At 45.6% G+C, this 27,520-nt stretch overlaps 1 protein-coding gene across 1 annotated transcript in view; it reads left to right on the plus strand.

The window, feature by feature from the left end:
- Positions 1-27,520, plus strand: part of DOCK5 (dedicator of cytokinesis 5) — a 799,955-nt gene that overhangs the window by 286,771 nt on the left and 485,664 nt on the right. Inside the window, exons 7-8 of the mRNA XM_069214140.1 lie at positions 5,171-5,306; positions 6,760-6,917. Coding sequence (XP_069070241.1) covers positions 5,171-5,306; positions 6,760-6,917 — 294 coding nt within the window. The remainder of the gene's footprint in view (positions 1-5,170; positions 5,307-6,759; positions 6,918-27,520) is intronic.

Raw genomic sequence — 27,520 nt, forward strand, 5'->3', positions numbered from 1 at the left:
TTGACCAGACGGACACCCTCCTCCGAGGTGGTACTGCTTTGGGACTCTATTCATTAGGTGAGGAATCCACAGGTAGTTGTATCCATCAGAAGAGCAAGTTACTTCCCTTCGGTAACGCTTTTTCTGGTGGATACATTAGCTACCTGTGGATTCCTCACGGTCCCTCCCGCCTCCCCGTTGTCTGTCTGGTCATACCAGGATCGCCTTGGGTGTGCACTTCATATATGTATATATGTTTATAGTTCTATTTCAGGTTATTTTCAAATTTGCAAACCATTCATGTTGGTATGTGCCGTTTTTTAAAGAATTGTGTAAAGATTTTTAGATGAAGATTTTCTATAAAGTTTATTCTTTTTAATCTTAAAGGGTGTAGATTGTCGATGTTCTTTATATGTTTCAAAGGCACGTCAAAAATGGCGTGAACTGACATCAGCATGGCGGCGAGGGCCTCTTATTGCCACAATGACGTCACACGGAGCCGCGTGGAGTCGGGCAATTGTACGTCCTCACCGACGTGCAGAGCTAGAGAGAGAAGTTTCTGTTGAATGCTGCGCAAGGGGAGAATTCATTAGGTGAGGAATCCACAGATAGCTAATGTATCCACCAGAAAAAGCGTTACCAAAGGTAAGTAACTTGCTCTTATACCCTTTACCATACTGCTTTGTCTCTTTTGCTTCTATTGTTTACTTTTTGTCGGTGCCTGTTAGTGCTTTAATTGAGGTCATTAATTGTGATTCTGACTGTTCACTGTACCTTAGCTGCACACATGAAGCAACCTAAGGATACCAAATTAATTTTTAGCTCTAAATTTCAAATTCCTTCACATTTACAGAACGTTTTAAAATGTAAAATTTTACATCTATCTTTTTATGTAGATATACTTTGTCAATCTGCTAAAATAGTTTCATTTGTAAACATTATTGGGACCCCTGAGGTGGTGTTACAAACCCTCAGGGGTACCCAAGCCCGTGGTTAAGAACCACACCTATAAAATTCGGTATGCCTTAGAACGTATTTAGGACACCTGGCTTTAAAAGATGTTTACATTGTGAAGTTACTAACCTGTCCCTCCTTTTTAGAAGGACAGTTTCATTTCCTACCTTGCTAGTTAATGTTTTTGTTGTTGTTTTCATACATTTATATAGTGCTATATGCTGGTCACAGTTTTACAATATAATGAGACGTCTGAGTTAATTTTTCAAATAAAAAACTATATTTGTATGTAAATACTAGCCGGACTGGCGTATGGTAGCAATGAGATTTCACAATGGGTGGGTACTTCTGATGTCAAACAGAGCTAGGACACTGTCAATCACATATTGACACCTCATATGCCACTGACTTGGACTTGCCTTTTATCTGCCTTTTCAAGAATATATATGGTTTTATCGTAATGAAATCTTACTATTTGTGGGAAAGAGTCTCTAGTTGGTGCTTTCTTTTCTTAAAAAATGTTTTTATTGAGTTTTGGCAAAAAAACAAACAAAGAAAATAAGAAAAAATAAGAAGAGAACAGCAAAACAGTTCAAATTGCAGATAACAGGTACTCTTCTGGGTTACATTTACAAAAATCCTTCTTATTCGCTGTGGTATTGTTAAATTGTGACGAGGCTCCACTGTTTTCCCTGCATGAACTAAACCCTCCAGAACAGTAACCGATCAGATCAGACTCTTCCCCACATATTATTGCAGTATTTGGTTCAGACCCTACTGCGTGCCCCAGTTCCTTCCTTGCTAGTCCATCAGCTTGAATCACTTCTCATTAATACAACCAACCGTTGATGCTGTGGAATAATATGTTTCTTCTCCGCCTTCACCTCGCATATGCAACTTATTATGGTGTGAGAGTGTTCAGGGTTCCTGCCTCCCTGTGGCCCTGAGTCCTTGATCTTTCCGTGTTGATTTACAGGGGGCTAGAACTTGGATGGTCTTAAACAGTGCTTCAAATGGAATATTAGAAATGTAGGTACTCACTGTGTAGAGTACCTGTTTGCTCCACAGAAGTGCTAGAACTCTCCCATTATATGTATTGCAGAAGTGCATGTACTCTCCTTGTCAAAATAGAGAAGTGCAGGTACTCAGTACTGGACAGAACCTGCCTATTTAAAGCAATGGTCTTAGATTTCTTGTATCATCTCTGCCCATGTTATCAGGTCATCTACGAGTTTATCATCCCAGTTTACTAGTCTCATGCATGCCTCCTCCGCAGTTGCCCGTTCTACGTACATGCACTCTAGGGCTTGCCCAGTGTAAGGCTATGCACCTCCTACCTAGTACTAGGCCTAGTTTAAAGAATTTTATCTTTACACATTTTTGTTTTTTTTCACCTGGGAAGCATATTTTGCATATATCTTTTCAGTGTTAGCCTGCTACCAACCTTAGTGTATCTGTCTATTGTGCTGGCAATCTCCTGCTAGAAGGTATGAATCATATGGCATTGCCAGGTCATGTGCAAGAAGCTTGCATCTCTCTATCCACATCCTCCGAAGTATGCCAGGATGGTTGGATAGATTTTGTGTAGTTTTGCTGGGGCGTAGCACATTATATGGACTCTATTTGTGTTGTATGAGCTTGAATTGTGCATTACTAGAGACCGTCCATACTCCTCACCATCCTTCCTGCCATTGTTTGTCAGTTAATTCTCCCTCCAGCGCCACACGCCATGTGTATTGGGTGGGTAATGATGTAGCTGGATTATCTGCTTGCAACTCCCAGTATAAATGGGATATCAGACGTCTGTATCCTGGGAGGGTGAGCAGCATACCTATTATGTTGGACTTCTTAGAGACCTTCCGGTAGGAGGTCCATATCCCCTTTGAAGTGTGAGGTAACTTTGCGTGTTGGAGGAACTGTCCTGTGTTGAGCTCAAATGTAGTCTGAGCCTTGGCGTATGTGACAAATCTGTTTTCTGGGTATAGGTTGACCAGTGTTAGCCATCCCACTCTCTTCAACCTCCCTACAGACTTGGCTGTGGAAATCTGGGCTGATGTACCAAAGAGGCATGTCTCGCTCAAAGGGAAGGTGTTTGAGTGCTTTTGTGGCAGCCCTGGCCCACATGTTACTGATATGGCGGATACTGTATAGGTTGCCCTTTCTTGTTTTGTTAGTATTGCAAATATTATTTTACATCACAATAGAATATCAATAAAGATTTCAGCATGATTGCTAATAAATTAAATATCCTGACAACAAGTGCATGATTTTCTTTCCTGTTTAAGCCTATTGAGATGTTACTTGATTAGTAATATTTAACAGGACCCATTTTCTCTTCTCATTGTCCCATAGCTGAAAGAATCTCACATACAGTGGTCATTTCTGCAGAAATGTCTTTAATTGTTTTTCAGCAAGTTACTATCCAGCTGCCATGTTTGTTTCTCTGACAGCCACTGTGTAGTAGCCTAGAGAAAATAGACCTAAATTAAAAGATTTATTTATTTTTTGCTTCTTCTTGAGTAGGTCAGATAGACAAAAATCATGTGAGTAAGGAATTATGGGCCAGATGTAGGAAGGAAGCAATTTGCGAGTTGCAAATTGCGAGTCCTTCTGACTCGCAATTTGCAACTCGCAAATTGCTATGCAGTACGGTGTCTCAGACACCGACTGCAACTCGCTATGGGGTCGCAATGACCCACCTCATGAATATTCATGAGGTGGGTCGCAAATTGCGGCCCCATAGCGAGTATAGGCACTCGCTAACATGGAGGCCTGCTGTAGTCAGCAGGCCTCCATGTTAGCGACCTGCTTTTCAATAAAGCAGTTTTTTTTTTTTTTTAAATGTAGCCCGTTTTCCCTAAGGGAAAACGAGCTGCATTTCAAAAAATCCGAAACCTTTTGTTTCGGTTTTTTCAGGGCAGGGAGTGGTCCCTTGGACCACTCCCTGCCCTGAAAAAATATTTTGGGGTCCATTCACAAAGGGGAAGGGGTCCCATGGGGACCCCTTCCCGTTTGCGAATGGGTTACCATCCACTTCAAGTGGATGGTAACTGCGACTCCATTTGCGACCGCATAAGCGGTCACAAATGGAATTGCATACCATTGCGAATCGCAAATAGGAAGGGAATACCCCTTCCTATTTGCGATTCGGAAATGCATTTTGCGAGTCGGTAACGACTCGCAAAATGCATTTCTGCATAGGAAACACACATTTGCGAGTCGCAAATGGCAAATTTTGCCGTTTGCGACTCGCAAAGTGCTTCCTACATCTGGCCCTATATGGGTAGTCGTTAATTCCTCCGCTTTAGGTCTCAGCTACAAACAGCATTAGCTGTGCCTTGGCAAGAACTGTTGTCTTTAATCACTTGCATATTCTTAGAGCGGGCTTTGGGTCAGGCTCTTGCATGTAATTGGATGTCTTTTTTTTTTCTACCTCACTTATCTGCTTTGGTGACATTTCCCCCCATTACTCGGATTTGTACTGCCCAGGTGCATCTCTGTGTCGCAGCCTTCTGACTGGAAGAGCTGTATCCTTCCACTTCAGGGAACTTTTTTATTTTAAGAGCCTGATTTACAGATATCCCGTCCGTTGTATTACAATCCCACTGTACCATATGGAGATCGTAATACGGCGGACGGGATAGCCATCACGTTTTTTGTCGGAGTAACCGTCTGCCAAAACTCTAAATCAGGCCCTGAGTTTTCTTTTTTAATTATAATAATTTATGCAGGCTCAGAAGTTCTCAAGTGCTTCCGGACCTCTTGTGTGATTTTTCTCACTTTTTATTTTCGTATTTTATTTGACCTCTTGAACATAGATGCCCACCATATTGAAACAGTAAATTAAAACGTCTGTCATGCGTCATGATGCATACACACATCCGTGTTGTGATGTATTCATGTGACTACCTTACGATGCACGGCAGCTATGTTCGCTGGAGTTCCTTTAACAGGAAAACCATTCCAAGATGGCTAGCCATGCATGTGCAATCATCTCAACACTAGCGTTTGCAAAACGGTGGTGACAAGCATTGGCTTAGACAACAGCCTGGCCACTTAAAACCAAGACTTATTGGCATTACCACTGCTTGTTAAGGAGCATTGATTCTCAAAGCTGTGGTAAACCGGAGCTCTGATTAGTGTAGTCCTTGCTTAAATTAAACCAGTTAAAATTTGTCATACAATTGTGTGTTATAATCTCTTATCTGATATGGAATGTGTTTTTTTTATTCTCCAGAATTTTGGGTCTTGATTTGGTAGTTAGAGATGAAAATGGGAACATCATTGATCCAGACCAGGCCAACACCATTCAACTCTTTCGATGCCATGAAACAGCCACCCAACGCATTGATGAACGAATACAGGAAGAGAAGGTATTCTGGTTTAGCCTCAGAACTTTATGCGGATTCTCCTCAAGAATATGCTTTTTTTCTCAGTAGTAGCTTTTTTAGAGTTTCCTATCTGAACCTGCGCTCTTTTTCATGCCAAAATGGAGAGTGGTTGGAAACAGACTATTTTTAAGTGTACAAAAAAATCTCTAATTAACTTAGAACCCCGAAATTTGCTACATTGGCTTACAGTTAGATCTAGAAGTAAGTTCAAGTCTAGTTCATCTTGCTTCTTCTATTCTCATACAGGTGTGTAATTCATGTGAATCTGCCAGAAATGTTCTCCTCAGATTGATTTTTCAATGTCCCACAGTTTATACTGACCTAGACGAGAGAGCGTTTTGTGAAGGAAGGTTAACATCCTGTCCCTTATAATGAGCCTTCTCTCGTCGCACAGAAGCATCCAAGAAATGCTTGAGTAAATTCTTATATTCCTATAGGAATACTGCAGGCAGTATCGCCCTTAGCCTGTATGTGGCATGGCGGAAGGAAAACAGTTTTATAATAAAGTCTCGCACCTAATCAAGGGGAGCAGCCATTCCAGAAGTTCTAGCCTGTGGCCTCTAAGCATTAGACCACAATGAACAACAGACACATGATTCCCTAATTTATCATAGTCAGTGAGACTTGCGTAGCTATTGTTTTTTTCTTTACTTCCACCATCACTGGTATCCTCCAGTAAAGTGTTTTTCCCCCTTCTCCTTGTCGGACTTCATTAGAATGCCTTCTCCAACCATGCTATCCATTGGAAGGGCTGTGTCTCTTTCCCTCATTCACTGGGTCCAGCGCTAGAATTTTTCTTCTCCCGTCCTCATTGACCACAATAATGACTGTGCAAGTCTTTCATTACAGTGACAATGTATTCCTCTTTTTGGAGTTTTCCGCTCAGTTGCCTTGTCCTTGGTCTTCATCCAGAGTCTCTTCCACTAAAATGCCTCTTTCCTTCCCAAATGACCTGTTCTGTTTTTTTCTCCCAGTGTAATCATTCTACAGCTCTCCACTGCCCAGAATGCTCTGCTAGAATATCTGGTGCCTGACCCTCATTTCTTTAGTTGTTCATACGGCTTACTCTGTCTACTGTGTTGGAGGCCTCCATGAGAAAAGTTCTAACTAAGGCAATGTTATTTCCTTTTTGTATCCTTTTCTTGGACTGTGCTTTTCCTCTATGTACAGAATCTAGTAAGAAAAAAGTATTACAACTTGTATCTTTCCTGGAAACGTTTTGATTGATCGCTTTTCAACCCACAAAGATTTATTAATGCAAATGTTACTGTTCATTGCAACTTCACGGTCCTTTAGCACCCTGTTATGTGTCAAATTAAATTTTTTCCCATAAATGTTGTTTTGGAGTACAGAGGAGCTGCCTCTGGTCAGTTTATACAGTGTTCAGCCCAAGGCTTCCTCACTTAACCTTTCTTTTCATTCTCTACCTCTGCAGTCCCTGCGGCTGAATGGCGATTTACATAGGCAGGCATTATTTAGCACCATGCACAATTACAGCCTATACGTCAACCTCAAGAACTTTGTCTGCAACATTGGTGAAGATTCAGAGCTGCTGATGTCTCTGTATGACCCGGAACAGTCTGAGTTTATCAGGTATAAATTGTAGACAAGTTACTTCTTAACCTGGGCTTTGTTACCAGCTTTTTTGTATGTATGTATTGACATTGTGACCAGTGTTTCACCAAGTAGTAGTGTTATTGCACTGCCCGGCACGTACAGGTAGCATTGTAGTCTTTTGATTTTGGTTGAACTATCAGCATAAAATAAACTAGGTTAATATAACTTACCAAGTCCCAGTAAAAAACGGTATTATATATTTGGTTTTTAAAGTTATTTACATGAAGTTTGTCATTAGTAAATACCTTTTTCTCAAAAGTTTGGGGAAGAATATGCATTTCACAAAGAAGGTGCTTTCTGTCACTATGCTCCATACATTTCTGTTCCCTTTAAAGTGGCATCTTTTTTCCAACCTAGTGTTAGTCAGGTTAGCAGTCCCACAGTGGACTTCTCTTTTAACCCAGCGAATCTCCAGAGTGTAAACAACAAGACTCTGCGTTGGCGAACAGGATGGACAATGGCCTGGATATTTAGAAGCTTTTTAGCCTAGAGTTCTCCCTGAATTGAAATTGTATTTCACAAACATACATTCAACTATAATAATCAGAGCCACTAGGACTATGTAATGCTGCAGCCTTTTCAACATGATTATGGATTTGCCACATAATCCATCATTTGCTGCATAATTTGAAGATTTCAGTTTCTATTTCAAGTGAATCAGAATTTACTAAAAGATGTTCAACTGTCAGTGAGGGGAAACCTTTGTCCAGGCATATATGTACCATGTAAAAAGAACAACATAATGAAGTAACACTATCTTAGAATGTTCTGACTATGCCAGAGGATTTGCCTTTTCTTGCTGCATAATTGTCAGCCCTGCCACATAATTTGGTCCTCTCCTGCTGCCTATTTACAGTGGTCCTGATTATAACGAAGTTTCTGCAAAATAAGCAATGTTCGGAAAAGAAAAACAATTGGTAGAAGATATGAAGATCCCGAATTTAGCGCTGATTACAATGTTGATCAGCATAATTGGGGCCGGTACAGTGAAAGTGGACAACTGTCTTCGTAGCTAAGAATTAGTTACACACACATATAAAACGTGGATCTCAATGTACATGTTAGTGATGTATTTCTCATGGGGTGTTCTCTGGGCGCAGACCACCCTTTGCACGCGTTAGTGGCCACAATCTTTGATACCTTAGCAGTGTTGGAGTCTTTAATTTTCATTAGTAGTTTAAACTCACGCTGTTTGTCAGTGTTCCAGAGGTTCTTGTTCTGTCTGTCCATGTACCCCAAGGCTTTCACGCTGTTCGAATGTGCGCCTTTGCACTGTTTGCTCCGTTTTTCAATCACCTCTGGGGCCTCATACCGCCCCAGGTATGGAAAAGGATCAGAGCTGGAGACAGGTCAATAAGATTACAGTAGAGGGCATTGTTACTGCCCTGCCTGCCTCTGAATATGTGCTACAGAGAACTTGCCTGATGGGTAATAAGGATCCATACTTGCACAACTGTTGGTTAAGGCTGCATACCTGCAGTGCTGCATCGGTTTAGACATCTTGTACTTATTGAGCATATTTTCTTTGTTCTTTGTTTTGCTGGGGACCTGTGAAAAAGTTATGTTTTTTTATCTATGGCTTGCTTTTCCTGTTTGAGGCGGTCTGCTGCCTCCGGTTATTCTACCTCTAATGTAGCTCTGTCCACAGCAGCCAAATGACTAGATAACAGATGTGCTTAGGCAAATAGTCAAACAGAACCTGTGAATAGCCTGTTTGATCCTCTGGCTGAGAGGTGCTGGCAGTTTTATTGGCCTTCCAAAGCAAAGCAGTAGACCCACTAGTTCATTCACTAGCAGGCTGGTTACACTCATCCTCTGGCCACGTAAGCTCAACAAATGGGGTTAGAAGATTTAGATCAATCTAGATGCTCATAATCTTGCTATTAGTATCACAGCATGATTATCATGATTCCAAAACAAGGGGCTTGATGGTAAGTGTGTCCAGCCCATGTCTTCCAATATGGCTTCTTGAAATTATTATTGGAGCTTATACATGCCCTTTCAGTGTTAACAAGCTTTTGATTTCTCCAGCCATTTTCTGCACTAATCCCCTCCCCCCCACCTGAAGGCTTTAGAGGTCTTTTTGTCATGTGACTTGATAAGCACCAGACCTTTTGTTACTGGTGATTTTGTTTTATCTTGCAAAGCTTTCATTGGGACAAATAAATGAGGACGCTTTCATTTACTTTCCCATAAAGCAGATCTTAAGTTCATAGAAGTCGTGGTGGTAACTATGCTGGTTCCTTCGCAGGTGTACTCTTGAATTAAAAGACCAAACTGTTACTTTGACAGTCGCTGAAAACTTAAACTTCCTCATGGATCCTCCAAGGTCTATAAAACTAGTGAAAAACCTTAGGCTGTTACATTTGAACCTTTAACCCCCTTTTCTAATGGCCAACACCAATCGACACCATCCTATAAAAGAAAAGTTAAAAAAGAAAGAAGTGAAGCAATGTTACCCTGTACTAATCTAATGCCTCTCCCTATTCAGATGCATAAGCCAACCTGCAGCCCACAGATTGACGAACCGTTTAATGCAGTTGAAGACTCCACTACCTATTCCTATATAGACTGACTCCTGACAAGAACGTTATTAGCCAAAATCAATTAGCACCACATTAACAACTTAAAAACTGAACTAGAAATCCGGCTAACCACAGGTGAGGTGGAAAAAGAAAGCCATCAGTGAGAGAGAGTGGCCCTTCCAAAAACATGTCACAATCCTATCAAGCCATTTGAAGAGCGAAGATCAGTTTCTGCCATGAAATGTTTGTACCCTCTAGCCTCCACTTACAGACATTTACAAAATTGTAACTATCTGAGAATGCCTAGCAGCGATTACACCACAAATGTTTCATCCATTGCATCTCTTAGAGCCCTTGGAGTTCATGCAAATTCATCAAAGGCAGAACCTCAATACACCTTGTCCCTGGAGTCCCTGGATGAGATTATGGTGGTCATTCTGACCTTGGCGGTCAGGTTACCGCCATGCCGGCGATGGTGGTAGTACAGTCGCAGGGATGGCGGTAATGACTGCCAAATAATGACCATGGCGTTGATCCCTCCCATAGACAGCCAATGTACTACACCAACCGCCAGCGCGGTATGACCACTGAACACAGCGGTAGCCACCTACAGGGAGGCAGAATACAAGGATCCTCCCACCATATTATGACTTAACACACCGCCAGGATTTCCGTGGCGGTAGCAATGACACCAAAACCTGGTGGAAAAACATCATTTAAAAGGAGACACTCACCTTCAGGGACACAAAGGAGTCTTTGGCCGCCATGGAACCAGAACTGCAAGTCTTCCCGATGCAGTACCACGCCATGGCTGTCCTGGGGGACCAACGCCGACAAAGATGATGACGGTGAGTGCAGCTGCCTAGCACACAAAGGAGGAGGGGAGAGTGACAAACACACCATACACACACACACCACACACCAAGTACCGGATGCAGAGTAAATTGACTGTAACAGTACCCAGGAGCAAAGAAAGGCAGGACACATACATCTGTCCCAACCTCTGTAATCATGTTGGATGAACTTCAGAATCCAAAAACATACACAACTGCATATGTACATGCAGGCCCAAAAGCCAGTTCAAAGTCTCAGATGCCCACAGGGCAAAGTCCAAGCCCCAACTTGACTCCTGACAACATTGGGACTCCACTGTTCAGGGGCATCATGTTGGAAATGGGCAGGCACCTCAGGGGGTAGTGGGTGGGATGGGTGGGGTTGGCTTCTTGCCCACTGGTTCTGGAGGGGGCTCCTTGCTCACTACTTTTGGAGGGGGCTCCTTGCTCACTACTTTTGGAGGGGGCTCCCTGCCCACTGGTTCTGGAGGGGGCTCCCTGCCCACTGGTTCTGGAGGGGGCTCCCTGCCCACTGGTTCTGGAGGGGGCTCCCTGCCCACTGGTTCTGGAGGGGGCTCCCTGCCCACTGCATCTATAGGGGGCTCCTTGCCCACTGCATCTGGAGGGGGCTCCTTGCCCACTAGTGATGGAGGGGGCTTCTTGCCCACTGGTTCTGGAGGAGGCTCCTTGGGCTTAGTTCTGTGAGGGGCCTCCTTGGGCTTAGTTCTGTGAGGGGCCTCCTTGGGAACAGTTCTGTGAGGGGCCTCCTTGGGAACAGTTCTGTGAGGGGCCTCCTTGGGCTTAGTTCTGTGAGGGGCCTCCTTGGGCTTAGTTCTGTGAGGGGCCTCCTTGGGCTTAGTTCTGTGAGGGGCCTCCTTGGGAACAGTTCTGTGAGGGGCCTCCTTGGGAACAGTTCTGTGAGGGGCCTCCTTGGGCTTAGTTCTGTGAGGGGCCTCCTTGGGCTTAGTTCTGTGAGGGGCCTCCTTGGGCTTAGTTCTGTGAGGGGCCTCCTTGGGCTTAGTTCTGTGAGGGGCCTCCTTGGGCTTAGTTCTGTGAGGGGCCTCCTTGGGCTTAGTTCTGTGAGGGGCCTCCTTGGGAACAGTTCTGTGAGGGGCCTCCTTGGGAACAGTTCTGTGAGGGGCCTCCTTGGGCTTAGTTCTGTGAGGGGCCTCCTTGGGCTTAGTTCTGTGAGGGGCCTCCTTTGGCTTAGTTCTGTGAGGGTCCTCCTTGGGAACAGTTCTGTGAGGGGCCTCCTTGGTACAGTTCTGTGAGGGGCCTCCTTGGGCACAGTTCTGTGAGGGGCCTTCTTGGCCTTGGTCTTAGGAGGGGTCTCCTTGGTCTTGGGAGGGGTCTCCTTGGCCTTTGTATTAGGAGGCGTCTCCTTGAAACTAGGTTTTGGAGTTGGCTCCATGCTCTTGGTTGTCTGTTTGTGGGGGGCAGAACTTCAGCACTCCGTTTTGGTGACAGAGGATTGTCCTTTGGGTGGTGGGGCCAGTGTCGCACTCATGTGCCCCTTAGTGGCAGCTGGAGACTCTGAGGGTGGTACAGTGTTAGATTGGGTGTTGAGGTACTGGGCTTGGTGGGGGGTGGGACTTTCCTCTTACAGGCAGGACAGGAGGGGAGGAGGAGGGAAGAGGTTAAGGCGGGAAAGAAAAAGCTTCTTAGGGCCAATGGGGCGGGATGTGGGAGGAGGGGTGGGAGTGGAACTAGAGGAAGTGGTTGTAGGAGGAGGAGGTGTGCTGGACTTGGGTGCAGGTGCATGGAACATTGTACATGTGTGAAGTGGATGGCTGTTGGGGGTCTGAGTGCGAGCGTTTGTGTGTCTTTGGGTAGGCAGTCAGGGTGGGGGAGGACAAACAGGGCGTATGGATGGATGTTGTGGTGGTGTCTGCAAGTGCGGTGGGTGTGATGCATGATGTGGTGATGGTGGGGGTGGTGCATGTGGTGTGTGGGGTGCATATCTGCGAGTCTGCTGACTGTGGGCAAGGCTGTGTAGGTGCCAGGGTTAGGGACTGTTGATGCAGTGCATGCAGATGTGAGTGCTATGTGACTGTGAGGGAAGAGGAGGGGGAGACAGTGGAGGCAGGGGATGATGTTGTGTGTGCATTTGTGTGAGTGCTTGTGTACTGAAGTGTGCTGCCTGTGTTTGTCTGTGTGAGCCTTGTCTGATGTTTTGTATGCATGCTTGTCTGAATGTGTGCATGGGAAGGGTTGGGGGTTAGGAGACTGGGACTGGGAAGTAGTAGTTGGAGGGGGGAACAGAAGGAACAGGAGACTGGCTACCGTCAGTTAAGAGGCCAGAACCTGAAACGATCTCTGTAGGGCCACTAAGCCACAGTGAATGCCCCCCAGAAAGGCATTGCGTTGCTGCATCTGGGATTCTAGCCCCTGGATGGCATTTACTATGATTGACTGCCCTACAGAAATAAATCTCAGAAGGTCAGTAGCCTCCTCACTTAGGGCAGCAGGACTGACTGGGACAGGGCATGAGGTGCCTGGGAAGAAGGTGATTCCCACCCTCCAAGGTGAGCGGGCACGGGCAACTCGTGGGGGGCCTCTGGGAGGGCGGAGCATGTACGGGGGTGGTGGTAGAACCTGTAGCTGGGGTGGTCCCAGCAGAGTCCACCACCACCAGGGAGCTCCCATCAGAGGAGGAATCCGAGTCAGTGGTAACACCTGTACCCGCTGTGGTGCTCCCCTCGCCCTCCTTCCTATTGGGTCGCTCGGCGTCAGTGGATTCTGCCTCGTGTGTCCAGTGGGCTGCAGCTCCCTCACTCCCCGGTGCACCTGCTCCCTCCCAAGATGATGCTAATGCACACATGGACAGGATGCCAAAAGGAGAGGAGTGAGAAAGAAAGGGAGCACAGGGTCAATCACAGCACCAACAGTACAGATGGCATACACATCACTGTCACAGACTGAGACTGAGAATGGGTAGTATGGACCACACTACCATACCATTGGCTAAGTACCACAGCAGCTAGGAGCCAAACCCTGCCAGCTACACACCAACTGGGACCAACTAAGCCCTGTTTGCCAAGGAAAGCCAGCTACCTAGCTATCAAATACATGCATTTCACCCTATTAACCTGAGCTGGATCACGCAGCAATGTCTAAACTGTCATATTGGGGCATCCACTGACTAGTACCCTGCACCGAAATCCCATGTCAGGAAACAGAGACGGTGGTCAAACACATTGTACATACCCCCTTGTGGCTGCTGTGATGCCCTCCAGCTCCCATCCAGCTCTGGGTAGGCCACCGCCAGTATGTGGGCCATCAGGTGGGTCAGGTTCCGACGGTCACCCCTCCCTCGTTGGAAGGCCGTCCCTAGCTGGGCCTCCGTGGTCTTCCGTGCCCAGCATCTCAGGTCCTCTCACCATTTCCTGCAGTGGGTACACTGCCTGCTATAGATCCCCAGGGTCCGCAAGTCCTTGGCGATAGCACGCCACAACCCCTTCGTCTGATGGGCGCTGACCTGCAGAGGAACACAAACAGTGGGACACCATAAACCAGACAATCCAGCCTGTCACACATATGGCCTACAAGCTGCATTTGTCTCATCAGGCACACACGACCTGTTCCCTCTGCATTAACATGATCACCAGCCATAACCCCCCAAATAACACACTGTTACCACACGCACACACACATCTCCATGCAGCCATGTCGCATGCAATGTACCCATGGTGTACTCACCTGTTGCCCTGGAGGCCCATACAACTGCCCATACAGGGCTAGGACCCCATCCACAATCCTCTCCAGCTCCTCCAACGTGAAGGCTGGGGCCCTTTCCTCTGTTGCAGTTTCCAAAGACAGGCCACAGCAGCACACGCAGTGGAGATGTCATCCTGTGGAAAGTCAGGAATCAAGTGAAGTGGTAGAAATAAAGTGGTGGTCACGTCCGCGGCAGTGAACACCGTCACCACCGGCGTTGATCATCATTGGTTCCTGTACTCCATAGAGCCCATGTTAGCCAATGAGGAATTGCACAGTGGTGCAGACCGCCTCCCGCCATGACGTGAACGCTGGAGGAATAAGGTCACTTTCACCTGTCCCTGCATACAGGACAGGCGGTTGCCATTTTCTAATGCTAGTACATATGTGCAGATTAATAAGTGCGTTGTTGTAGTCGAATGTACTCACCTAGACAATTTCAGTGTCCAACATACATACATGCATGCTCTGTGTACACTGCTGTAGTGTGTTCATGGTTCCTGTTGTCACTCCCTTCTTACTTTTGGGTCCCTTAGGTACCAGTCACTGAGGAGGAATAGGAGGAGGAGGGAAGCACCTGTGTACAGATCCCTTGTGGACTTGGCTACACACTGAAGGGACAGGCACATCATACTCACCTATCGTGTGGAAAGGGCTACAATCACAGAGCTGGGTGCGCAATTGGAGTCTGTTCTGCTACCTGCTATCCATTGCACAACAGTAATACCCCCTCTTGTGCAGGTACTAGCAGTGTTCCTTTTCCTGTCAACTGGCTCTTTCCAGGTGACAGTGGGCTTGGCTGCAGGTATGTCACAGCCAGTGTTCTGGATTGTGCTTGCAACAGTTTTGGCAGCCTTGCTCAAACATGTGCAGCTACATCGCATTCCCCCAGGTAGATGGTTAACCCACTGTCAAGGCAGGATTCTATGCATGGGACATATACCATGTGTTATTGGGACATTGACGGGACCCATATTGCCTTAGTCCCCCCTAGGGCCAAAGAACAAGTGTACAGGAATAGGAAGAGTTTCCACTCACTCAATGTCCAGATGGTGTGCCTTGCTGAACAGTACATCTCCCATGTCCCTGCGAAGTATCCTGGGTCGGTGCATGATGCCTTTGTCCTGAGGAATAGCAGCGTCCCACAGCTAATGGCACGACTGCAGAGTCCCCACCCAATGTATGTCAGTGAATGCCTTCAAGTCTGACACATATTTTGCATCACTAGCTTCCCCTATATCTATTGTTGTTGCCCTGCCACCTTTCTTTGTGTATGGTGATGGATTGTGGGATTGTTAGTTCTCCATGCTCTGTATGCATTGGTGGTGGGTGTACATGCAGGGCTGGAAGGGATGTGCATGCAGTGGGTATGGCATGCAGGGCTTGGCATTTAGGTTTGTTAAATGTGGTTGTGCACTGTGTGGGACGGCGTGGGGTGATGGGTGTCAGGTTGAGGGGTGGTGGTGGCGTCATTCAGGTATGGGGGTGGGGTGTGATAGGTAGTAAATGTTGACTCACCAGTGTCCAGTCCTCCAGCAACTCCAGTGAGTCCCTCATGATGCAGGATTGCCAAGACTTGCTCCTCCCATGCTGTCAGCTGTGGAGGAGGAGGTCGGGGTGCACCGCCAGTCCTCTGGATGGTGAGCTGGTGCCTCGCTGCAGTGGAACGCACCTTCCCCCGTTGGTTGTTCCACCTCTTCCTTATGTTGTCCCTTGCGCGTGGATGTAGTCCCACAGCGTTCACCTTGTCCACGATCCTCCGCCATAGCTCCATCTTCCTAGCAATGGTTATCTGCTGGACCTGTGCTCCAAACAGCTGTGGCTCTACCCTGACTATTTTCTCAACCATGCCCCGCAAACCCTCATCGGTGAAACGGGGGTGCCTTTGTGGGGACATGGATGTTGTGTGGTGTGTGTAGGTTGTGCAGTGGGTGATGTGTGGTGTGGTGGGGTGTGTGGTATGTGGTGTGTGGTGTGGTGTGTGTGGGATGAATAGGTAGTTGTGCTATGTGTGTGCAATTCTCTTTTGTATTCTCGTCGCAAAATGTAGCCGTCTTGTGTTTGCAAAGGATTGTGGCTGTGTGTTTTATGGCGCTGTTGGTGGGTGGGCAGGTGTATTTCTGTTAGATGTGGGTTTTTGGTTCTGACCAATGTTGTCTTGTTTTGTATTTGGATGGCCTTGGCGGTGTGAACTGCCAATGGTTTACCGCCGTTGAATGTTTGCTGTGGTGATTCATGGGTCATTATTTGAAGGGCGTTGTATTGGTGGCATAACGGTATGGGTGGTAGTTCCGACAGTTTATCACGTTCAGTGGGTCTGGCAGATTTATGTTTGTGGCTGTTCTCTGTCGGTTTTGTGTGTATGTGTCATAATCTGGGGACGGATGTTCGCCTTTGCGGCGGTATGTTGGCGGCAGTCATCGCAGCGGTATTTGGAATTTACCGCTAGTGTCATAATGAGGGCCTATGTCTTTATTCCACTCAGTGAAACTTACAGAATGTTGATACGAGACAGCCCTGACTTGGTTTTGGCATCGTCTATTTTTTATATTAAGAGTCTTTTACTTTATTAGGTTGAGAAGCGCCAATTCTGAAAAAAATTGTTTTTACTCTTGAACTAGAAACCCGATAGCAACAAGAATAAACCTAGCAGTTTGTTTCCCTTTTACAGGCTTGCCTGTCTTAAGTAAGGTGTCATAAGAAATTGTTATTCAGAAGCTTCAGTTTCTTCCTGATGGTTACCATCTCCTAGATTCCTAAATGTAAGGCTTTTGGGCAGGACTTAATACATTTTTTTTTTTTTAAATCCCACTTCACATTGCCACGTACCACTATCCTTAATTACTTAAGAGTAAATTCAGAGCAGTAGCTGTTCAGGTTTTTGCAATAAGACAATATCTTGCTGAGCAGACCTATATGTAGGCATGTTAAAGAAGCTCTGTTCCTGCCTGAGGCATGTGACATTGATGGCACTATTTGCTCTTACGGGGTAGAAACTTAATGTAGGAATGAGGAATCTTTAGACTTCATCGGTCCTCTTTGAGTTGTTCGTCATCTTCAACATTGTAGACAGCCCAACACTGCTGGATAAACTAAGATTGATACTTGTGGCAGAGGCCCATCATGGTTCTTGTATTCAGTAACCATTACAGCACTGTCCGGATTAATCTTGCTTCTTTTCTGTATAACTGATTTAATACAGTGCTACAGACAAATTCTGTGTAAGAAGAATGTTTATAAGGTGTGGATGTTTATTTCCAGAACGTCACTGAAGATTTTGTGGCGTTATAGGTTGTCAAACAATGTATAATGTATGGGTGACCAGCTTAGCGGTGTTATATCTCACACATGCAATGTACATTGGCTCTAATTGTTGTATGCTATTTTGCTCATCTCTGGAATGTGTGTAGTATATTTTACCAAACTACAAAGGGCTGTCCATAAAGCCTGACAGAAGGGGTTTTTTATCAGTGGCAAATGCATACCTCCTAACTTAAAATTGTGGGCAACATGAAGTCTTTGAGAGGCTAATACCAGTAAGGTGAACAGAGAACACACTTTTTTATAGGGTGTTCATGATTCAAAAATGGGTGGCCCATTATTGTCATTAAGGTCTTTCAAAGGCATTTTGTTTGTTCGTTGGGTGTATGTACATCAGAGAACAAATTGGCCCCACCAGTTGTGTGTCACTTGCCAGATATATAAAGTGTCTAGCAAGTGGTCCAAAGTTATGTCCATTAACACTACATTGGTGATAGAAAATTGGGCATTGGTGTAACTTGTTGAAGTACCTTTAGTCCACTAACTCTGTAGGACCTTGCACAATGACTTCATGGTGTGATCAGTGACGTAATTTGAGGTATCATCAGTTATGTCATCCTTGATGTCCTTTGGGATGTCATTGATGATGTAATTTGGCTTGTCATGGATGGTGTGAAGTCTGGCGTCGTGGCCAGGGCGTGACCAGGCGTAGATTGTGGTTGTGTTTTCAGATTGTGACTGGTGGCTGTCGATGGTCTTTTGGTTTTTGGATGTTGATTCTCGCCTCGTCTCATAACTGAATTGTAATGTTTCTCTGGCCCTTGGTGTTTTCAATGATTTTTTTATTATGCTTCTTTTCTTTGTCACCTTTGCTTTGCTTTTTGGGAGGACTTCCTTATACCTACAGCTTACTCAACCCTCTCTTTCCTTCATAGGTTATGTCTGGTCCAGTCGTCTCTCTCTCTTGCAACCCCTAACAAGTTGTGATTATGGTTTTCAAAGACATTTTTTCATGAGATTATGGGTGTCTTGTTTTCGGGATAGAGATTTTCACATAGTGCCGTTTTGAGCACTTAGGAATGGGTGGCTCTCATAAGTCAGGTATTTACGTAATGTCATTTAATGTTTGCTGTGGTCTTTTGTGTCCAATAGTACATAAAAATCATATAAGTATAATGCTTGTGTTAAGGTATGTAAATATGTATACATTTTGCCAGTATACTATAGTATGGGTATGTGTCTCTATTTTAGATGGCACACATGTTCTGCATGCTCCTGCCATCTGGTGTTGGGCTCAGAGTGTTATAAGTTGTTTTTCTTTGAGGAGCATTTTTTGAGCAATGGGATCGAGTGACTCCTCGGTGATACAGTGCTTGGATATTGAATCTTTTGATTGTTTTCTCTCCGCCGTCGGGTTCGGACATGCATTCTTTGCTCCGTCTTTGACTTGCTCCAGTCAGAGACTTTCTTTCTGTTTATCCTTTATTGGACGGTATTGTTATTTCTATTGTGTTTTCCACCTTGCGTTCGTAGTTTACAGCTTGTCGGGTCCAGTACCGACCGCGCGTCCTTTGGGGGTACCTCGTCTGGCCTTAGGCCTACCTACCCATGGCATTTACGAAAATGCTGGACTGATGGAACGGACACCATTTCGTTTCTGTCCTCGGTGCCACTCCAGTTCCCCACACAACATTACCAGGTTTGTAATTTGTGCCTTTCATCGGATCATCACAAGGCTACCTGCGACACGTGCTGATCATTCAGATGGAAGAAGACCCATTGGGCCCGAAGAGCACGCAGTTTAGAGGTGGTAAATAAATGCCTAGATGACACTCCAGTCATCTGCTGGGAAGAACACGTGCAAGAGGAGCTCGATCAGGAGGAAGCAGTCTCCATTCAAGATTCGGACTCTGATGCTCAGTCCGACATGGAAAGCCACAAGGTACCATCCACAAAGTGAGTGAGTACCACACCCTTTCTTGTCCCCACTAAAACTTTTAAAAAATCTTTACCGAGGTCGCCAGACCAGCACTTTCACCAGGCCCTGGTCGCTATCAGAAGAACATTTCGGTTGCCCTGCCTGCCGGCTTGGCACCGAGGGAAATATAGACTACTGCTGCGTCTTCTGTATCAACCTCTTTCATTTCAGTCCGATTGACAACTACCAAACATTCGGCACCAAGTGTATCAGCTCCGAGCAGAAGCAGCCCTGAATCAGGTTTGGCGTTGAAAAAAGTCCACTGACTGAAATCTTCGGTACCAAAAAGTCAAGACAACCTCTGACCGAAGAAGCTCCCAAACCAAACAAGTCTCAACCTCTTACCCTCAAAGTTCTTTCAGTGGGACATATTGGGGCAATAATTTCAGAGGTGGGGATAAGAGCACTACCTCCTGTGGTTCATCCTTCTCAGTCAAACACGGACTATATAAATCTTCCTGAACACCCATAACTCACCAGTAGGGACTGCCTTCAATATTATCACATGCAATTGAAAGACATAACATTGGACCAATGGGTCCTCCCCATTATCCAACATGGATATTGCCTGGAACTTAATTCTACCCCTCCAAACATTCCCCCTCGCTCACACAAGTTATCTCACAAACATCTTGCCTTTCTAAAAGAAGTGCAGTCTCTACTCCACAAAGGGGCCATAAAACCTGGCCCCTTGCAGTATCAGGGAACATGAGTATATTCTCTGTACTGTCTCATACCCTAAAAGAACAGCTCGCTCAGACCCATACTGTATCTCGGACCCCTAAACCAATACATTCTCTCAGAACACTTTCGCATGATTACTCTTCAGGGGGTTATTCCACTCCATCAACAAGGTGACTTCATGGCGGCTCTAGACCTAAAGGACGCCTCCTTCCACATCTCCATTCATCTGGCACACCGCAAATACCTATAATTTGTGGTTGCAGGAAAACATTATCAATTCAAAGGTCTCCCCTTTGGAGTTACAACCACTCCCCAGATACAGTCCAAGATACTGTTTGCTATTTGCTTCACCTGTAAAAGGCAAACTTAGCTCCCACTTCAATCTAGTTAGATCTTGCAGTCATAGCTGCCTATTCACAAAAGACAACCTACTTCTCTGGTCAGAATCCCAGTTATCAAAGCATTCATGGAAGTACTGAAAAGAGCAATTTCACCTAGATTAGCTCCAATCCCATCATGGAATCTTAATATTGTGCTCATTGGCCCACCTCTTGAACCACTTCAGTCATGTCCTGTTGAATTCCTCTCTTGGAAAGCGGCTTTTCTAGTCGCTATTACATCACTCAGATGTGTACGCGAGCTCCAGGCATTAACTTTAGAAGAACCTTTCTTTCAAATACATAAAGACAAGGCGATCCTCCATACAAACCCAAGGTTCCTATGAAACGTAGTGTTCGATGGCATCTGTCGCTGTAGATACGCATGTTTTGCAATAGCTCGCCATCTGGTGTTGGGCCGGAGTGTTACAAGTTGTTTTTCTTCGAAGAAGTCTTTCGAGTCACGGGACCGAGTGACTCCTCCTTTTGTCTCCATTGCGCATGGGCATCGATTCCATCTTCGATTGTTTTTTTTCCGCCATCGGGTTCGGACGTGTTCCTGTCGCTCCGAGTTTCGGAACGGAAAGATAGCTAATTTCGGAAGATTTTCGTCGGTATTGTTGCGTTCGGGATCGGCGTAGTTAGATTCAACACCGCGTCGAAGGATCGAAGAGCTCCGGTGCCCTTCGGGGGTAGTTTTTTCGATCCCCCGTCGGGGCCTGGTCGGCCCGACCGCGTGCTGAAGAACGCCGATGGAACGGACCCCGTTCCGTTTCTGCCCCAAATGCCACAATAAATACCCCTATACAGACCAACACTTGGTCTGTAACCTGTGCCTGTCACCTGAGCACAGTGAAGACACCTGCGAGGCCTGTCGTGCGTTCCGGTCCCGAAAAACACTCCGAGACCGTCGAGCCAGAAGACTTCAGATGGCGTCCGCGCCGACAGCCCACCGAGAGTTCGAGGAACAAGAAGAGGAAGGTACCTTCTCGATCCAAGACTCAGACTCCGAAGGATTCGACGATACACAAACCGTGAGTAAGACGTCGAAAAACACTCAGAGGAAGATTTACAAGGCCCAGGGGACGCCACTGCCACCAGGCCATGGCTCCACCCATAAATTCGGTGACCGACCGTCGGCACCGAAAAAGGCCCAAACAGTGCCGAGATCGTCCGACTCCGGTCGAGACACCGGCACGCAGCCTTCTCAGGACCGAGAAAGTGCTGGAGACAAGCATCGACACCGAGATGCCGGTGTAGACACGACTCGACGCCGAGACAGCGGCCCCGAAGAAGATCGGCGCCGACAGGTTTCGGCCCCGAAAATGAAAAAAGTCACCTCGGAGCCGAAAAAGGACGCAGACAGGGTTTCGGTCCCGAAACAAACTGCAACCGACCCAGCTTCAGGCTCTTATACAGAAGAGCACTCGCTAACCTCCCAAATGCAAAAGCATAGGTTTGAGGAAGAGCTACAATCAACTGATGTGGACCATACGCAAAAGCGTATTTTCATACAGCAGGGGACAGGAAAAATAAGCACCCTTCCCCCTATTAGAAGAAAGAGAAGGTTGGAGTTCCAAACTGAACAGACACCACAACCAAAAGTGGTGAAAAGAGTTACCCCACCACCCTCTCCTCCGCCCGTGATTAACGTCTCACCAGCACAAACTCCATCACACTCCCCAGCTCACACCACCATGAGCCAGGGTGACCAAGATCAAGACGCATGTGACCTATACGACGCCCCAGTGTCAGATAACAGTCCGGAGGCATACCCTACGAAGCCATCTCCACCAGAGGACAGCACCGCGTATTCTCAAGTGGTGGCTAGAGCAGCACAATTTCACAACGTAAGCCTCCACTCAGAACAGGTCGAGGATGATTTTTTATTCAACACACTCTCCTCCACCCACAGCTCATACCAAAGCCTGCCTATGCTCCCTGGTATGCTCCGGCACGCAAAAGAAATCTTTAAGGAGCCGGTCAAAAGTAGGGCAATCACACCAAGGGTGGAAAAGAAGTATAAGACGCCTCCTACAGACCCGGTTTTCATCACTACACAGCTGCCACCAGACTCTGTCGTTGTAGGAGCAGCTAGGAAAAGGGCCAACTCCCACACATCTGGTGATGCACCACCCCCAGATAAAGAAAGCCGCAAGTTCGATGCAGCTGGTAAGAGAGTCGCAGCACAAGCTGCAAACCAGTGGCGCATCGCGAACTCCCAGGCACTACTTGCGCGCTATGACAGAGCCCATTGGGACGAGATGCAACATCTCATTGAACATCTGCCCAAGGACTTACAAAATAGGGCAAAACAAGTGGTTGAGGAGGGACAGACCATTTCCAACAACCAGATCCGCTCCTCCATGGACGCTGCAGATACAGCTGCACGGACAATTAATACATCTGTAAATATCAGAAGGCATGCATGGCTCCGAACGTCTGGATTTAAACCAGAGATTCAACAAGCAGTTCTCAATATGCCTTTTAACGAAAAGGAACTGTTCGGTCCAGAAGTGGACACAGCGATTGAGAAACTCAAGAAAGACACGGACACTGCCAAAGCCATGGGCGCACTCTACTCCCCGCAGAGCAGAGGGAATTACAGCACATTCCGTAAAACACCCTTTAGAGGGGGGTTTCGGGGTCAGAGCACACAAGCCAGCACCTCACAAGCAACACCGTCCAGTTACCAGGGACAGTATAGAGGAGGTTTTCGGGGACAATATAGAGGAGGGCAATTCCCTAGGAATAGAGGAAGATTTCAGAGCCCCAAAACCCCTACTACTAAACAGTGACTCACATGTCACTCACCCCCTCCACACAACACCAGTGGGGGGAAGAATAAGTCATTATTACAAAGCATGGGAGGAAATCACTACAGACACTTGGGTTCTAGCAATTATCCAACATGGTTATTGCATAGAATTTCTACAATTCCCTCCAAACATACCACCAAAAGCACAAAATTTGACAAAACATCATTCCAATCTCCTGGACATAGAAGTGCAGGCACTATTGCAAAAGAATGCAATCGAATTAGTGCCAAACACACAAATAAACACAGGAGTTTACTCACTGTACTTTCCGATACCAAAGAAGGACAAAACGCTGAGACCAATCCTAGACCTCAGAGTAGTGAACACTTTCATCAAATCAGACCACTTTCACATGGTCACACTACAAGAAGTATTGCCATTGCTAAAACTACACGACTACATGGCAACTTTAGACCTCAAGGATGCTTATTTCCATATACCAATACACCCATCGCACAGGAAATACCTAAGGTTTGTATTCAAGGGAATACATTACCAATTCAAAGTACTGCCTTTCGGATTAACAACCGCACCAAGAGTCTTTACCAAATGTCTAGCGGTAGTCGCTGCACACATAAGAAGGCAGCAAATACATGTGTTCCCATATCTAGACGACTGGCTAATCAAGGCCCATTCGTTAATAGAGTGCTCAAATCACACAAATCATATCATACAAACCCTCTTCAAACTAGGGTTCACCGTCAACTTCACAAAATCCAAAATTCTGCCGCGCAAGGTACAACAATACCTAGGAGCCATAATAGACACATCAAAAGGAGTAGCCACTCCAAGTCCACAAAGAATTCAAAATGTCAACACCATCATACAATGCATGTATCCAACACAAAGGATACAAGCAAAGATGGTACTACAACTCCTAGGCATGATGTCTTCATGCATAGCCATTGTCCCAAACGCAAGACTGCACATGAAGCCCTTACAACAGTGCCTAGCATCACAGTGGTCTCAAGCACAGGGTCATCTTCTAGATCTGGTGTTAATAGACCGGCAAACTTACCTCTCGCTTCTGTGGTGGAACAACATAAATTTAAACAAAGGGCGGCCTTTCCAAGACCCAGTGCCACAATACGTAATAACAACAGATGCTTCCATGACAGGGTGGGGAGCACACCTCGATCAACACAGCATACAAGGACAATGGAACGTACATCAAACAAAACTGCATATAAATCACCTAGAACTTCTAGCAGTTTTTCAAGCACTAAAAGCTTTCCAACCAATAGTAGTTCACAAATACATTCTTGTCAAAACAGACAACATGACAACAATGTATTATCTAAACAAGCAAGGGGGGACGCACTCCACGCAGTTAAGCCTGCTAGCACAAAAGATTTGGCGTTGGGCAATTCACAACCAAATTCGCCTAATAGCACAATTTATACCAGGGATCCAAAATCAACTCGCAGACAATCTCTCTCGAGATCACCAACAGGTCCACGAATGGGAAATTCACCCCCAAATTCTGAACACTTATTTCAAACTCTGGGGAACTCCTCAGATAGACTTGTTTGCGACAAAGGAGAACGCAAAATGCCAAAACTTCGCATCCAGATACCCACACAAACAGTCCCAAGGCAATGCCCTATGGATGAACTGGTCAGGGATATTTGCTTACGCTTTTCCTCCTCTCCCTCTCCTTCCTTACCTGGTAAACAAACTCAGTCAAAACAAACTCAAACTCATATTAATAGCACCAACTTGGGCAAGGCAACCCTGGTACACAACGCTGCTAGACCTATCAGTAGTACCCTGCATCAAATTGCCCAACTGGCCAGATCTGTTGACACAACACAACCAAAAGATCAGACACCCAGATCCAGCATCGCTGAATCTAGCAATCTGGCTCCTGAAATCCTAGAATTCGGGCACTTACAACTTACCCAAGAATGTATGGAAGTCATAAAACAAGCCAGAAGGCCATCCACCAGGCACTGCTATGCAAGTAAATGGAAGAGGTTTGTTTGCTACTGCCATATGAATCAAATACAACCATTACACACAACTCCAGAACATGTAGTGGGTTACTTGCTTCACTTACAAAAATCTAACCTGGCTTTCTCTTCCATTAAAATACACCTTGCAGCAATATCTGCATACCTGCAGACTACCTATTCAACTTCCCTATATAAGATACCAGTCATTAAAGCATTCATGGAGGGCCTTAGGAGAATTATACCACCAAGAACACCACCTGTTCCTTCATGGAACCTAAATGTTGTCCTAACTAGACTTATGGGTCCACCTTTTGAACCCATGCACTCCTGCGAAATACAGTTCCTAACCTGGAAGGTGGCATTTCTCATCGCCATTACTTCCCTAAGAAGAGTAAGCGAGATTCAGGCGTTTACAATACAGGAACCTTTTATACAACTACACAAGAATAAGGTCGTCCTAAGGACCAATCCTAAATTTTTGCCAAAGGTTATTTCACTGTTCCATCTAAATCAAACAGTGGAACTTCCAGTGTTTTTTCCACAGCCAGATACCGTAGCTGAAAGGGCACTACATACATTAGATGTCAAAAGAGCATTGATGTATTACATTGACAGAACAAAGAACATTAGAAAGACTAAACAACTATTTATTGCATTTCAAAAACCTCACGCAGGAAACCCAATATCAAAACAAGGTATAGCCAGATGGATAGTTAAATGCATCCAAATCTGCTACCTTAAAGCTAAACGACAGCTGCCCATTACACCAAGGGCACACTCAACCAGAAAGAAAGGTGCTACCATGGCCTTTCTAGGAAACATCCCAATGCAAGAAATATGTAAGGCAGCCACATGGTCTACGCCTCACACATTCACCAAGCACTACTGTGTAGACGTGTTATCCGCACAACAAGCCACAGTAGGTCAAGCCGTATTAAGAACATTATTTCAGACTACTTCCACTCCTTCAGGCTGATCCACCGCTTTTGGGGAGATAACTGCTTACTAGTCTATGCAAAACATGCGTATCTACAGCGACAGATGCCATCGAACTGAAAATGTCACTTACCCAGTGTACATCTGTTCGTGGCATCAGTCGCAGTAGATTCGCATGTGCCCACCCGCCTCCCCGGGAGCCTGTAGCAGTTTGGAAGTTACCTTCAACTATTTGTATATGTATCATCTCAACCTTAAATAGGTGCATACTTAGTCACTCCATTGCATGGGCACTATTACTACAATTCAACTCCTACCTCACCCTCTGCGGGGAAAAACAATCGAAGATGGAGTCGACGCCCATGCGCAATGGAGACAAAAGGAGGAGTCACTCGGTCCCGTGACTCGAAAGACTTCTTCGAAGAAAAACAACTTGTAACACTCCGGCCCAACACCAGATGGCGAGCTATTGCAAAACATGCGAATCTACTGCGACTGATGCCACGAACAGATGTACACTGGGTAAGTGACATTTTCATTCTCCATTCCACATTGCTCACACCATTGAATTACCAGTTTTCTTTTCGCAATCTGATTCAGTGGCAGAGAGAGCTCTGCACACTTTTGATGTTAAAAGAGCACTCCATAATTACATTGACAGGATTAAACAGTTTAGGAAAACGAAGCAGCTTTGTGTAGCTTTTTCAGTACCGTATAAGGGTAATGCAATTTCTTTAAATGGCATAAATAGGTGGATTGTTAAGTATATATACACCTGTTATGCTAAAGTAACAAGACAGTTGCCACTAACACCTAGAACACATTCCACTAGGAAAAAGGTGCCACAAAGGCTTTTTGAAAAACATTCCTTTAGCTGACATCTGTAAAGCAGATATTTGGTCTATACCACAGACTTTCACACAGCATTGTTGTGTAGATGTATTAGCACATCAGCATGCCAATGTAGGGAAGGCTGTCTTAATAGCACTTTTCCAAACAACCTCAACTTTCTCAGGCTAGCCACTGCTTTTGTATGTAGACTGCTTTATAGTCTATGCAGATTATGTGTATCTACAGCTACACATGCCATTGAACAGAAAGTGTTACTTACCCAGTAGACGTCTGTTCATGGCATGTAGTGCTGTAGATTCACATGTGCCCTCCCTCCTCTCCGGATGCCTGTGGCCATTTCAGTTACATTATAATTGTATATATTTGTACATACTCTTGCATGGATATCTCTTTCTCTGCACTTCCCCTTTACTCTCTCTCAATCGCCTGCGAGAAAACAATCCAACAAAAAAACTCGATGCCCATGCTTAGTATCACCAGGACGGAGAGGTGAATCGATCCCATGACTCGTAAAATGCTCCTCAAAGAAAAACAACTTGTAATACTTTGAGCCCAACACTAGATGGCAGCAGTATGCAGAGCATGTGAATCTACAGCACTACATGCCACGAACAGATGGAACCAAAGTATACATTTGAAAAA

This window comes from Pleurodeles waltl, chromosome 11, assembly GCF_031143425.1.
Source record: "Pleurodeles waltl isolate 20211129_DDA chromosome 11, aPleWal1.hap1.20221129, whole genome shotgun sequence".
Lineage (NCBI taxonomy): Eukaryota > Metazoa > Chordata > Amphibia > Caudata > Salamandridae > Pleurodeles > Pleurodeles waltl.